Below are 14668 nucleotides of genomic sequence, written 5' to 3'. Positions count from 1 at the left end.
CATACGGGGCAACTTTCACACAATTGTTTCACACATTTTTCAGCAATTGTTCTCACACCCTCACGTCCATTTTCTCACACAGGGAGACAATTTTTTCGTGTTTTGTAATAAAATTTGTGAAATAGTTGCCTAAAAGCCCAGCAGTATTTTGTGGCTGTAAACATTTTGAGCCTCAGCAGTCTAGCAGTGCTCCTCAATGTCAAAGAGAGGTGGCCAATTGAAAGAAAGAAGGTGAAAGAAGAATTCACACTTACCAGGTACAATAACCAAATGATCATTTTGGGACCAATGATAATGTTCTCAGCTGGCGCACTGCAGTACTACAGTTCTCTCTGAAGGCTGAAGATGCAATGAAGCTTGCTCAGAATTAATATATACATAAATATCAATAAGTGTTATATTCCACTGTTAACATGCCGTTTCCCGACCGCTACCGACTTTAATTCGGACATAAAACCTGCAATCATCAATAGCCAAACAATATTTGAAAAATATAATATAACAGAAATGATATGGAGAGAACGTTCATTAAATTAGCTGCATTGCAACTCATGCATCCTCATAGTGTAAACACAGGATTTCATAAAAGGTCAATATAATATAACTTTTTTAATTCATTTTTGTTTTTCTTCCGCTAGTCTTCCAACAAGTCTGGAAAGGTCTCTAGCTGGCTCCCAGCAAAGCACTGTTTGACAATATGTTTCAGCTGGAAAAGTAAAAGTAGGAATGAAAAAAACAAGAAAGGCCTTGAACTACAAGTGTGATTATTGAGACATTTGATAACATACATTTATTACTTTCAATTTTAGGTGAACTGTCCCCACAGACCAAACATGGAATTATCATACAAAGAGATTTTGTCTATAAGAGAAAATTAAAGAAAAAAAGAAATAGACCAACAAATCAGGATTTTTGTTATGGATTTAACTATTTGTAAATCAGATTTGTATTTTAATAGGCTAACCAAACACAATTTTAAAGCCATACAGTTGATCGTATTTAGTGAGGGTCTGAGGATAATTTAGTTAATGAAATACTATCCATAGTCCAACTGGGTCATATTGGGTAGATCATTGTAATGTAATGAACAGATAGTCACATCAGATGTAATGTTTGAGTTGCGTTTTGAAATGGTACTTTGATGTTGTGTCATTTTGAACAGGCGGTTTTAAAATACAGTTAGGCTTTTATTCAATCATTTCACAAATGTTATTACACACCACTGAAAATAACGTGGGTATTGCTCTGTGTGAGAAAATGATTGTGTGGTGTGAGAGCGTGCATGAGAACAGAGTCAAGTGCAAGAGTCTCACGCTGAATGCATGAGGTTTGCAGAGATTCTGCATGCTTACAAATCCTCTCATTATAACAAACAGATTGTTTCAAAGCACCTTTGCAGTTGTAACAGGAAAGTGATGCATTTTTCATGTCAACTTTTGTCATTGTCACTGCCTCAGACATAGTCACTGCCTCAGGCAGAATGAAGCACAAAGTGAAATGCTGATAGCAGTAATTACTTAATCTCTATGTTCATCTCTATAGGATATTTCATTAGCAAAAGATGAATCCAAGATGAACACAAACATGAAAATCAGCGAATGCGTAATGGAAAATGATCTGTGATTTTTTCCCCAAAAGGTTTCCTAAAGGTTTAGTTCGCTTGTTTAGAGAAATTATTGCTGTTTATTGCTGTATTCTGTCAAAGTGTAGACAACATGATGCTTTTTTGCAGTCAACATTTTATATTCTTTAATAATAATACTGTATAAAAATGCCAGTGTCTTCTTGTGGTTTTGCAAAACCAAAGTTGTGTTGTTTGTGCTATGATATAAAATAAAGCATCTTACTGTCTGTCAGTGTGTATGTGAGTGACTTACTGTCCATTCTCACATCATGGATGGTCAGTGTGGCCGGTCTGTGTGTGTTTGTGTTGCCGTGAACGGTCATGTGAAGCACGCCATGAGTCTCGACATGCTACTCCTACACAAACACACAGAGGTGAATACTTCATAAAACAATATTCATTCATTTTTATTGATAGATAAATAATAATAGCTGACATGACGTCCAGGGTCCACGGGGGTCTTAAAATTTCAGAGCATTTAAAAGCATTAATATGAACTTAAACAGTGAAAAGATATTTTCCTGTTACTTTGAAGAAAAAACGCAATAGCCAATTTGGGAAGTCTCGTTTTAAAAGCGTGATTTCTACTGGATAAGTCTTAAAACACCATGGGAATTTTATAATGAATATACTGTATATCTTTTCAACCTCAAGGCAGTTTGTGGCACAGGCACGAAATTTGGAATCTATTGACGTGTTCATGGACACGAATTTCCCTCTTTTTTCGTGTCACTCAGCACGACTTTTACTACAAATACATTTATATACTGTACTTATAACCTCATATCAAAAGAAGTCGTACATATTTTAGGTCGTGGCTAACCAGCACCTTACCTCACCCCAAACCCTAAAATCATAGCCCGAAAGGCTAATTTTGCTCACGAGGTGGCCAAACAACGATAAATGGCTACCCTAACCCCGCCCCTAAACCTAACATCATAGTGGCAAAGTCAAATCATAACAAAACATATGAGATCTACGAAACAGGAATTCACACGAATGAGCCACATTGAAAAATAGGTTGCTATATGTCATGGCTCTGCTTCCTTTGTCATGTTTTTCTTGGTCTTGTAGCAGAGCCATGACAAAGTCTTTGGTTATGTGTGGAGAGAAACATATTATTGTCCGTTTGACAGTAATATACGTTCTCTCCAGTGTCTTGTCATTGGCCCCATTCCTCTCGTTTCCTTGTTATCCTTCCTTGAGTGTTTAATGTCCCACACCTGTCCCATGTCGTTATCCCTCGTTTGTGTTCCTATTTATACCCTCATGTTTCTTTGTCCTGTGCTCGTGTATTGTACTATGTATCTGTACGTTTCGTGTTCATGTGCTTACCCGTGTTCCTGTGCCTTGCCTGTGTTCCTGTGCCTTGCCTGTGTTCCTGTGCCTTGCCTGTGTTCCTGTGCCTTGCCTGTTCGTGTTTTGTGAGTTTTGTGCCTTGTAGTGTTTAAGACGTTTGGTCGTGTCCTTGAGTTTAGGTTAGTTGTCTTGTTTTCATTTTGCCCCCTCGTGGGAAGTCTTTTGTTTTATATTTGTTCCTTAGTTCTGTTTTCCCCCATTGTGGGTGTTTTGGTTCTGTTTTGTGTTTTAATAAATATATCTGTTAACCCCTTCACTGCCTGCCTGCGCTTGGGTTCTTCTCTCTTGCACGCCAGTCGTGACAGAATCCACGAGCCAGAACTGAACCCAGCAGGCAGCATGTCCACCCAACGATCCCGCCAGACTCACCTCCTCTGCAGCCACCGTCAGGGAGATGACAATATCATGAACTATGTCGACCGCTTCCTAAAGGCTGCAGAGGAGGCAGTTTATCGAGAAGGTGGTTTTTGGGGAGGCGGAACTCGCGGTCCTTTTCAACGGTGGCCTCAGGGACCCTCTGTCCGGGCGGAGATGAGGATGCTGAGACCACTGGACTTCGAGTGCACGGTGAGATATGCCATGAACGCCCGGAGTCCAGGGTCTCAGCCCACCCTACCCATCTCCCTCCGCGATCCCGGAGGGTGCGTCATGGAGATCGGGGTCATCGGCATGGCCGCACCGTCCGCCTCTCCCCCGGCAGCTCCTCCTCCCCATCAGCATCCGGGCCGGCGAGACGAAGGGAGTCGTGGGACTCCCCGTCCGACTCCTCGTACGGAGCTAACCGGGCTCCCCATCGCTTCTCAGCACCGGCACACGTCTGTGGGCCGGCGAAGAAGAAGCGAGGAGGGGGAGCACCCCCAGTCCGGTCAGCCGGCTCCAGTCCGGTGCAGCCGGCGTCCAGTCCGGTGCAGCCGGGTCCAGTCCGTGCAGCCGGCCCAGTCCGCTGCAGCGCCAGTCGCGAGCCGGCGTCCCAGTCCGTGCAGCCGGCGCCAGTCGTGCAGCCGGCGCCCAGTCCGGTCAGCCGCTCCAGTCCGGTGCAGCCGGCGTCCAGTCCGGTGCAGCCGGCGTCCAGTCCGGTCCAGCCGGCATCCAGTCCGTGTCCAGCCCTGCGTCCAGTCCGGTGATCCAGCCGGCGTCCAGTCCGGTGATCCAGCCGGCGTCCAGTCCGGTGATCCAGCCGGCGTCCAGTCCGGTGATCCAGCCGGCGTCCAGTCCGGTGATCCAGCCGGCGTCCAGTCCGGTGATCCAGCCGGCGTCCAGTCCGGTGATCCAGCCGGCGTCCAGTCCGGTGATCCAGCCGGCGTCCAGTCCGGTGATCCAGCCGGCGTCCAGTCCGGTGATCCAGCCGGCGTCCAGTCCGGTGATCCAGCCGGCGTCCAGTCCGGTGATCCAGCCGGCGTCCAGTCCGGCCTATCCAGCCGGCGTCGCCATGTCCAGCCGGCTTCCAGCCGGCGTCAAGCCCTGTCCAGCCGGCCTTCCAGCCGGCGTCAAGCCCTGTCCAGCCGGCCTTCCAGCCGGCGTCAAGCCCTGTCCAGCCGGCCTTCCAGCCGGCGTCAAGCCCTGTCCAGCCGGCCTTCCAGCCGGCGTCAAGCCCTGTCCAGCCGGCCTTCCAGCCGGCGTCAAGCCCTGTCCAGCCGGCCTTCCAGCCGGCGTCAAGCCCTGTCCAGCCGGCCTTCCAGCCGGCGTCAAGCCCTGTCCAGCCGGCCTTCCAGCCGGCGTCAAGCCCTGTCCAGCCGGCCTTCCAGCCGGCGTCAAGCCCTGTCCAGCCGGCCTTCCAGCCGGCGTCAAGCCCTGTCCAGCCGGCCTTCCAGCCGGCGTCAAGCCCTGTCCAGCCGGCCTTCCAGCCGGCGTCAAGCCCTGTCCAGCCGGCCTTCCAGCCGGCGTCAAGCCCTGTCCAGCCGGCCTTCCAGCCGGCGTCAAGCCCTGTCCAGCCGGCCTTCCAGCCGGCGTCAAGCCCTGTCCAGCCGGCCTTCCAGCCGGCGTCAAGCCCTGTCCAGCCGGCCTTCCAGCCGGCGTCAAGCCCTGTCCAGCCGGCCTTCCAGCCGGCGTCAAGCCCTGTCCAGCCGGCCTTCCAGCCGGCGTCAAGCCCTGTCCAGCCGGTCGCCCCTGGGAGAACTCCCAGGGCCAAAGACTGTTCCCCCCGGACTCCTCCTAAGTCCCCCAGGACTCAGCGCCCTCGAGCGCAGCCGGGGACTGGGACTTTCCCCCCAACCCTTTTGGTTTACCCCCCATGAACTCTTGTTTTGCCCCACCCCCCCTCCCATGTTTGTTTTTTTTTATCCCACCCCATCCTGTGGTCTTGTTGTCCTGTCTGCCCCTTGTCTTGTTCACCATGTTTGTCTGGTTTTTGTCTTTGTCTCGTCTGCCTTGTCTTGTCCGTCTACCCCTTGGTGAGCACCTGGAGGTGCTCATTAAAGGGGGGGCTTCTGTCATGGCTCTGCTTCCTTTGTCATGTTTTTCTTGGTCTTGTAGCAGAGCCATGACAAAGTCTTTGGTTATGTGTGGAGAGAAACATATTATTGTCCGTTTGACAGTAATATACGTTCTCTCCAGTGTCTTGTCATTGGCCCCATTCCTCTCGTTTCCTTGTTATCCTTCCTTGAGTGTTTAATGTCCCACACCTGTCCCATGTCGTTATCCCTCGTTTGTGTTCCTATTTATACCCTCATGTTTCTTTGTCCTGTGCTCGTGTATTGTACTATGTATCTGTACGTTTCGTGTTCATGTGCTTACCCGTGTTCCTGTGCCTTGCCTGTGTTCCTGTGCCTTGCCTGTGTTCCTGTGCCTTGCCTGTGTTCCTGTGCCTTGCCTGTTCGTGTTTTGTGAGTTTTGTGCCTTGTAGTGTTTAAGACGTTTGGTCGTGTCCTTGAGTTTAGGTTAGTTGTCTTGTTTTCATTTTGCCCCCTCGTGGGAAGTCTTTTGTTTTATATTTGTTCCTTAGTTCTGTTTTCCCCCATTGTGGGTGTTTTGGTTCTGTTTTGTGTTTTAATAAATATATCTGTTAACCCCTTCACTGCCTGCCTGCGCTTGGGTTCTCTTGCACGCCAGTCTTGACAACTATATGCATATATTTATACATATGAAGTACCGCAACATTAATATATTTAGACTGAATAGTCGTACACTGTAAAAAATGATTTGTTGTTTTTTGTTGTTTCAACTTAAAAAAATAAGTTACCTTGTTGCCTTAAAATTTTAAGTTAGTTCAACTTAAAATATTAGTTCACTTAATGAATTTGTTGCAAACTCGTTGTGTTGACTAATATTTTTAAGTTGAACTAACTTAAAATTTTAAGGCAACAAGGTAACTTATTTTTAAGCCAATAATAATTACAGATGACTATCCATATGTTAATGTATGTGTTTTATAGCTCGTAAATAAAGTGTTTTCAGAGAAAAAACAATGCTACATTAAAATTCAATTCAATTTTATTTATATAGCGCTTTTCACAATGTGCATTGTTCCAAAGCAGCTTTACAGGAGCAAATAAGAAAAACACAGAAAGGTAAAACACAGCACAGTGCATGGTGTTTATAGACCAAGCAAGATCATTATAATAAATAATATCTAATAAATAAATGAATAAATAAATAAATAAATGCAGATTAGAGTTCGTCACGAATTCCCTTGAGACTGTGTTGATATCTTTATAGTTTTGCAAATCTCTAAAATATTTTAACACAGAAAACTTTTACATTTTTAACTCTTATCTCTTTTTGCAGTGTAGTAAAATCATAACCACAAAGTGATATTTTAAATAAAACTGTGCTTAAACAAATGATCGTTAATCCGCCAAAAAACAGTTACTAGATTTTAACTATAATAAACCCCTGGTTATTTTAATAAGATATGACATTGATTACCTATATTATCACTGTTGTATGTGCCTAATGCTCTTTGTCTAAAATTCACGAGGATTTGTTTTTAATTCTTACTATTACATGCAGACTACATGCAATCAGTTGCAATTTGCAGTGATATAGAAATATAATTGCTAATAATAAAAAATACAGTTGATAACCAAACAATTTAATGGTTTTATCTTTGTGGAAACAAAAATAGCTATTCTACGACATAGCTATGAAGAACCTTTAAAGCACCTTTATTTTTAGGAGTGTGTCAGGATATATTGGCTATAACGATTAATAAATGATCACATGTCTCATGATGACACATTACTGTGTCATTTTGTGTTGATTGTGTGTTAAATAAATAAAAGGGACAGCACACGTTGAGTTAAAAGTGACACAAAATGTGTTTTCCTGAATTATCCACAGAGATGTGCCTCCTTGAACAGCAGAACAGATCACTTGGAATATATCCAAAACAATGAGAATGAAAGTAAATGCTTCACATGACAAGTGTAGAGAAAGTGAAAGTCAGGGGCATACAGCCTGTTGTTACAGCCAATATACAAGCTTTACAACTTCTGTCCGGATTCATGTGGTAAGTTTTACAATTCACAATAATGCAATGCTTATTTCTTGCCAGGTGTCTGAATGTTTGAATTTTTTTATTAGATTATTATTATTAGGCTATTATTATTATTATTAATTATGCTAATATCAATAATAATTATAATATAATACAATGATAATAATAATAATATTTATTATTATTTCATTACCAAATGTATTGCCAGTGCTAATGTCAAATGCGTGCAAATGGATAGTATTTAAAATATAATGTTATTTGTGCACACACTTCAGTAAGAGAATACATAAAAGGCCCTTTTCCTTTAGAATAATGGGTTACAGTTTATTTTAAGTGTTTGTTTGTTACAGTGTACTTTTAAATAATGAGTAATAATAATTAACTACATGTACTTACTATAGGGTAAGGGTGAGGATTGTGGTGTGGTTTAGGGTCAGTTACATGTAAAAAAAACTTGTACAAACATCGTACAGTGTAAAATAAAGTGTAACCCAATTAGGAAAACATCAAAGATGGTATCATGTTCGGTCAGTGCATATACAATTTTTGGGTAATTATAGCTCTTTTCTGCACTAACCATTTTGTCCCCCCAAAAATACTGATACTGTGATTAATTGACACCTGTCTGACATTTCCTGGTCCTGTTTATTGTCTAACAGTTTTTGTTATTATAAAGATAGTCTTAGTAATACTATTGCAGTTCTAATCTTTATGGAATTCATTCTTGTTTGTATTGGTTACCTGGTTACTTGGTTACCTGTTCCTCCAGCATGTTTGCTACTTGGTAACACGCTGGTCTGGACTGTTATTGCACATATGGATCTCCAGACATTAGAAAACACTTCGCTCACATTGTACACAAGTGTACTACTAGTGCCACAAGATCAAACACCTATTCCTCAATATACACAATTTCAATATAAACATAAAAATACAACAGGTAATTAAATACAACATGCAAAACAGCTCAATAACAGTATATACTGTATAATAAAGTATAATAATTTTCAAACTCAAAAAGATTTGTGACAAATGTTATGTATTGTCATTGCTCATTGTAAGACGTTATAGTGCACGTGTCATTAATAAAAAAGGGTTCCTCCATTGCTAAAGCCATTAATCTGATAGTCAGTCTAATGCATGACTGGTTCAGAATCATGCAAAAACTCTATTTATTTATTTAATTTTTTTGCAGTAACAGACAAACGTAATGGGAGGTAAGTGTTGTGTAAAAACATGACTTCTTTCCCATAAAGATTAACATGATTTAACAGCAAATGTCTTCTTCAAACAGCAAGTGTGTCTTCGCCAGACAGAAAGATCGTCCTTCTCGGTAAAACCGGAGATGGCAAAAGTAGCACTGGAAATACAATCCTTAGAAAAAATATTTTCACACCTGCTGCTTCACCAAATTCCATAACAGATAGATCTGAAAGAGGAGAGAGGAAAGTTTTTGGACAAAAGGTCACCGTTATTGACACCCCTGGAGTTTTTGACACAAGCGTTGATAATGAGACCATCAGATCTGAGATCATTAGATCCATTATTAGCTGCTCTGCAGGTGTTGATGCCTTTGTCATTGTTCTAAAGGCTGACAGATACACAAGGCAAGACATGGAGATGGTGGATTTAATTGGTCAGAATTATGGAGAGGAAATCTTTAGACATGCAGTGGTTTTATTTACTCATGGTGAAAAACTAGAGGGTCAAACCATTGAGGAATTCGTACAGAAAAGTGCAGCACTACAGGCGCTTGTCAATAGATGTGGAGGTCGCTGTCACATCATCGACAATAAATACTGGAGAAAATGTCTCCACTGCCCCTGTAGTTGTGGCTACAAAAGCAACAGAGCTCAGGTGAAAAATCTACTGGATACCATAAATAACATGGTGCGGAAGAATCGCTGCTACACCAATGAGCTGCTTCGAAGGGTGGAGAGGATGATCCAAGAGGAGATGTTGAGGTCTAGAAAGAGGTCTGTTGAGGTCTGCTCTTTCTCTTCTCAGCAGGGAGAAAGAGCAGAAAGGAGTGTTTATAATCGTCATCTGATGGGTTTTGCAGGTGCAACATCAGGAGCTCTGACTGGTGCTTTAATGGGCACTGGTTTTTGTGTTGCTATCGCTCTCAGTTGCATTTCAGAACTGGCAGGGAGCGGAACTGGAGCAGCTGTGCTAAACACAGGGGTTACAGGAACAATTGCAGCACATGCCGGTGTTATTCTTTCAGGAGCAGCACTTGCCGGAGCAGCTGCAGGAACAGTTACAGGATGGGACGCAGCAGCAGAAGCTGATTCTGTGTCTGAGGCAATGTGGATGGGAGCAGCAACAACCTATGAGAATGGGAGAGTTGTAATTGACACGGCACGAGAGTATATTTCCTTTATATTTAACCCCCGTAGTTATTAATATACTTATCTGTCATGGTTCTGCCTTCCTAGTCATGTTTTTTTGAGTCTGGTGGCAGAACCATGACAGACCCACGTGTTAAGTGTGAGAAAGACATGGCATTGTTTAGATATTGGCATGCCATGTGCTTTCTCGTGTCTCGTCTTTGGCCCCGCCCCTCTCATTCCTCGTATAGCTTTCCTCCTGTGTCTCATTACCCACACCTGCCCATTGTTATCCTCCTTTGTTAATCTCCCTATTTAATGCCCTTGTATTTGCTGTCCTGTGCTGAATCGTTTTGTATAGTCTCCGTGTATGCTCGTGGTCCTCCTGTCTTGCCTTGTAGATTGTACGTATCATGTATTACCTTGCCTTGCCTTGTTCCCCTTCCGTGTTTAGTAAGACGTTGTGTCACTGTTTATAGTTAGTTTATTTTTTTCCCTGTCCTTATGTTTTGCCCCCATGTGGGAAGTCTTTTGTTTTGTATATATTCTTAGTTTAGTTTTCCCCCATCGAGGGTATTTGTTTTGTAATAAAGTCTCTGTGTTAACCCCTTCACCACAGCCTGCCTGCAATTGGGTTCTTCCGCATGCAATTCATGACACTTATCATTACTGCATTTACACTCCAAGTCTTGACGCCCAATTTAAATTTTTGATTGAAACCAGCATAAGCTGGTTGGCTGTCTTGAGCTGGTCTCCCAGTGAAGCAAGTTTAGAGGTGTTTGTACCCTTTTGTAGCTGGTCAAGTTGGTTTTAGCTGGTCAACTTGACCAGTGTGGAAACTTAGCTGATTTAAGATGGAAGTAGCTTGATCAAGCCGGTCCACCCAGCCTGACCTGCTAAAAAAGTGACCAAAACACCTCTAAACCAGCTTGCTTCACCATGCAGCGTACCAGCTAAATTACTGCAGCAATGCGGCGTGGCATGGAGTCGATCACTCTTTATGGAGATGCAGATTTCATTTTCCAACAGGACTTGGCACCTGCACATGGTATCCCTGTTCTTAATTGGCCAGCAAACTCGCCTGACCTTAACCCCATAGAAAATCTATGGGGTATTGTGAAGAGGAAGATGCGATATGCCAGACCCAACAATGCAGAAGAGCTGAAGGCCACTATTAGAGCAACCTGGTCTCTCATAACACTTGAGCAGTGCCACAGACTGATCGACTCCATGCCACGCCGCATTGCTGCAGTAATTCAGGCAAAAGGAGCCCCAACTAAGTATTGAGTGCTGTACATGCTCATACTTTTCATGTTCATACTTTTCATGTTGGCCAAGATTTCTAAAAATCCTTACTTTGTATTGGTCTTAAGTAATATTCTAATTTTCTGAGATACTGAATTTGGGATTCCCTTTCTGTCGGTCTCTCGACGTTGTGTCGAACCGACAGAATGGGGTTTGTCTTGAGAATATCTTCTGAGTATTTAGAAAAGGCCAATGAAAATTGGCGAATGAAATTTGCATGCCGGGCTCCTCCCCGGATGTCCGGGTATAAGAGGGAAGCCGGCGTGCTCATTCATTCACCTTTTGTTCTTCAGAGCCTACGCATCTGGTGAGCTTCTCTACGATCTGGGTGATCATTCTTTCTGCTGGAATCTACGACGTGGACAGCGGATGGTCCCTTCCTGCAGTGACTCTCCCCTGGGCGTCTCGGCAGTTCCGGAGGTGTTCGAGCAAATTTCCTTTTCTAAAAGAGCAAATTTCTCATGGGTGCAACACACTCATCGAGGAGGGGGACGGACACAATGCCTGCTTCCAGTACGCTGGGGCAGACGTTGTGGATACGTCCTGCCCGCACTGCGGGCGGTGACAATTCAGACGTTGTGTCACAGGTGGCTGTGTTCCCACGGGACTCAGCCACCACCTCGTTTGCTCCCCGTTCCGTGGCGACAGGACTACGGCCCTGCCGTCCGCTATGGCAAGCAGCGAGGGTGATATGAGGATTACTGTGAGCGATAATCCGCCAGCCACGGCTCACGGACCGTTCACACCTCGTCTCGCTCGTCTGACCGTTCCCCAAAAAGACGGTCCGCCGTCTTATTCCTCAATCATGTATTCGGACACGATGCGTGATGATGAGATGTCTCTTGCAGCATCGGGGGGTGACGTACTGCCATCCGACTCCGACGATTCCTCGGGCTCCCTCCCTCGGGGGGTCGAGCCCAGGGAAAAAGCGGATGTCGAGATGTCGGCCATGCTTTCCCGGGCCGCCGTGAGTGTTGGGTTGCAGTGCCCGCACTGCCTCTCCCGGCGCTCGCGGCTGGCTACATGGCGCCTTGGGTTTGAGCGCAGCTCCAAGCCGCGCCCGCCCCCAGTGCCGTGTTTACCGGAAGTGCATGAGGAACTTTGTAAGACCTGGAACGCCCCTTCCCGGCACGTTTCATGTCAAACAAAGTTCTGTCACGCTCTCTTCCCTCGAGGTTGAGACAGCTGTATTATACGTCGGTGTCCCCCAGGTGGAGTATGCCATCGCGGTGCACTCGTGCCCATAGGTGGCGGCCACCTGGGGGGGCTCGACCTAGACTCCCGTCCAAAGCATGTGGTGTCTCGGCATCTCTGGTGTCGAGAGCTTACATTGTGGCCGACCAAGCTGCCTCCTCTCTCCACGCTATGGCTCCTGCCAGGCCAGGGCGTTGAGAGAGCTCCACGAGGGTAAGACCGACCCAGCGCTTATGCAGGAACTCCGCGCCGCCACCGACCTTGCTCTGCGGGCGACCAAGGTGACCACGCGGGCCCTGGGTCGGATGATGTCCACACTTGTGGTCCATGAGAAACTCCTCTGGCCTATCCTTGCGCAGATGAGTAACGCTGAGAAGGTCCGCTTTCTCGACGTACCCGTCTCGCAAGGGGGGGCTGGTTGGTTTTACTGTCGAGCCGCAGCGGCCCCGCTCACCCCCCGCCCGTCGGGGGGGGGGGGCGCGAGGGTTCTCGACAGTAAGAAGCAGTCCTCCGTGCCGCAACTCGGCCGCCTCGGCCGTCGAGTCCCGTGCACTGTCTGCTTCCCAGCAGCCCTGGCACTCTTCAACGCCCTCCAGCTCTGGCGCCCCCCACTCAGGCGGCCCCCCCCTGGAGGAGACAGCGAAGAGGAGACCATCGCCCCATCAGCAGCCGCGCAGCGGCTGTCATGGGAACACCTCAGGGGGATCGAGGCTACATTGGGCCCAACCCCAGCAACATCGCTGGGAAGTCGGATAGGGACGGATCCTGCCCTGTCTCTCCATCTGCTGGCCTCCGGGGGGCTGGCGCCCACTTACTCTCAAAAAAGGAGAGTTTCCTCTCTCTCTGGGTTACCACAGCCGCTCTCACCCTCTGCACGACGATGAACGGCAAACTTGACGTTGCGTCATGGCAAAGCGCAATGTCGAGTATAAACACCAGCCCTCAGCACTCTCAGTCAGACAGTGCGTTGAGCTGCGCAGTCGCCAGGCAGGAAAAACGGCAGAGCCGATCTCCTCCCCGGGGGACCTCCCCCGGCAAGGAATCCGTACTGCTAGCCATCGAACCACCCCCCGGGGGGACGATGAAAAAGATTGTACCTTAGCCCCGTCTCATTCTGGGAGCCTGTCCGGCTTCCCAGGCTGTCAGACTGGCTAGGGAAGATGATCCGTCTTGGCTATGCGATCCAGTCGCCTCACGCTCGCCAAGTTCAGCATCCGATGTACCTCAGTCAGAGGCTAGGATGTTCCCGTACTTCGGGCCGAGGTCGCCAGTGATCGAGGGGATCAAGGGAGTGATCGAGCCCGTCTCACCAGCCGAGATGTTCAACGGGTTTTACAGCCTGTACTTCATTGTCCCCAAGAAAGGCGGGAGGTTGCGCCGACACAAATCTTGGGTCTGTGTGTTCTGATCAGGCACCTACACTTAGCTGCCTTTCAGGTTGATCACGCAGAAGCGCATCCTGACGTCCGTCAGGTGTCAGGACCGGTTCATGCCAGTCGACCTGAAGGACACGTACTTCATGTCTCGATCCTCACTCGACATCGGCCGTTCCGACGGTTCATGTTTGAGGGACGGGCATATCAGTACAGGGTCCTCCCCTTCGGTCTGTCCCTGTCTCGTCGTGGTAGCCGCCCGTGGGAAGGAGGTGTGCGGGTACTAACTATCTCGACGACTGGCTCAGTTTTGGCACACTCTCGAGATCTGTTGTGTACACACAGGGACCTGGTTCTCCGGCACCTAGATCGGTGGGGCTACAGATCAACTGAGAAAAGAGCAAGCTCTCCCCGGTGCAGAGCATCCTCTTTCTCGGTATGGAACTCGACTCTGTCCTCACGAGCGGCCCCGCTCACCCCCCGGGGGGGGGGCGCGAGACCCGCGACGAGGAAGCCCGCAACCTCGCGGCCTCCCAGAGGCGCGCAACTGATTAGCGCGCCCGATCAGTGTTGAACTGCCTGAAGCTCAGACAGTCAGCGGTCCCCCTGTAACAAGAGGCTCCTGGGATACATGGCATCCTCGGTGGGGGGGGTCCCCCTCGGGTCGATGCACATACGACCGCTCCAACACTGGCTGCAGAGTCAAGTTCCTTGGAGAGCGTGGCACACCGGCAGCAGGCGTATGGTCACACGCTTTTCTGCCGACACACCCTAACCCCCTGGTCTCCCATGACCTTCTTGAGGACAGGGGTCCCCTTAGGGATGCCTCCCTGCAAGGTTGGGGTGCCGTGTGCAACGGGCAAGCAGTGTCGGGGCGGTGGACGGGCCCCCGCCTGCATTGGCATTTCAACTGCCTAGAGTTGTTGGTTGTGCAACTTGCATTGAGGAGGCTACTACCTCTCGTGCAGGGAAGCACGTGCTGGTCCAGTCGGACAGCACAGCTGCTGTGGCGTATTCTTTCACTCACAGCAGCTAACATGACTCGCCC

At 47.3% G+C, this 14668-nt stretch overlaps 1 protein-coding gene across 1 annotated transcript; it reads left to right on the top strand.

Moving 5' to 3' along the window:
* The first annotated feature begins 3322 nt into the window (after nucleotides 1-3322).
* LOC130549229 (uncharacterized) lies at nucleotides 3323-9771 on the top strand. Its single transcript, XM_057326447.1, has 3 exons — nucleotides 3323-3650; nucleotides 8713-9602; nucleotides 9646-9771. Exons 1-3 carry the CDS (start codon nucleotides 3323-3325, stop codon nucleotides 9769-9771), a joined length of 1344 nt encoding a protein of 447 aa, XP_057182430.1.
* Nucleotides 9772-14668: the final 4897 nt, after the last annotated feature.

Source organism: Triplophysa rosa, linkage group LG25 (genome assembly GCF_024868665.1).
Source record: "Triplophysa rosa linkage group LG25, Trosa_1v2, whole genome shotgun sequence".
Lineage (NCBI taxonomy): Eukaryota > Metazoa > Chordata > Actinopteri > Cypriniformes > Nemacheilidae > Triplophysa > Triplophysa rosa.
This window is presented reverse-complemented; position numbering and strand designations above follow the sequence as displayed.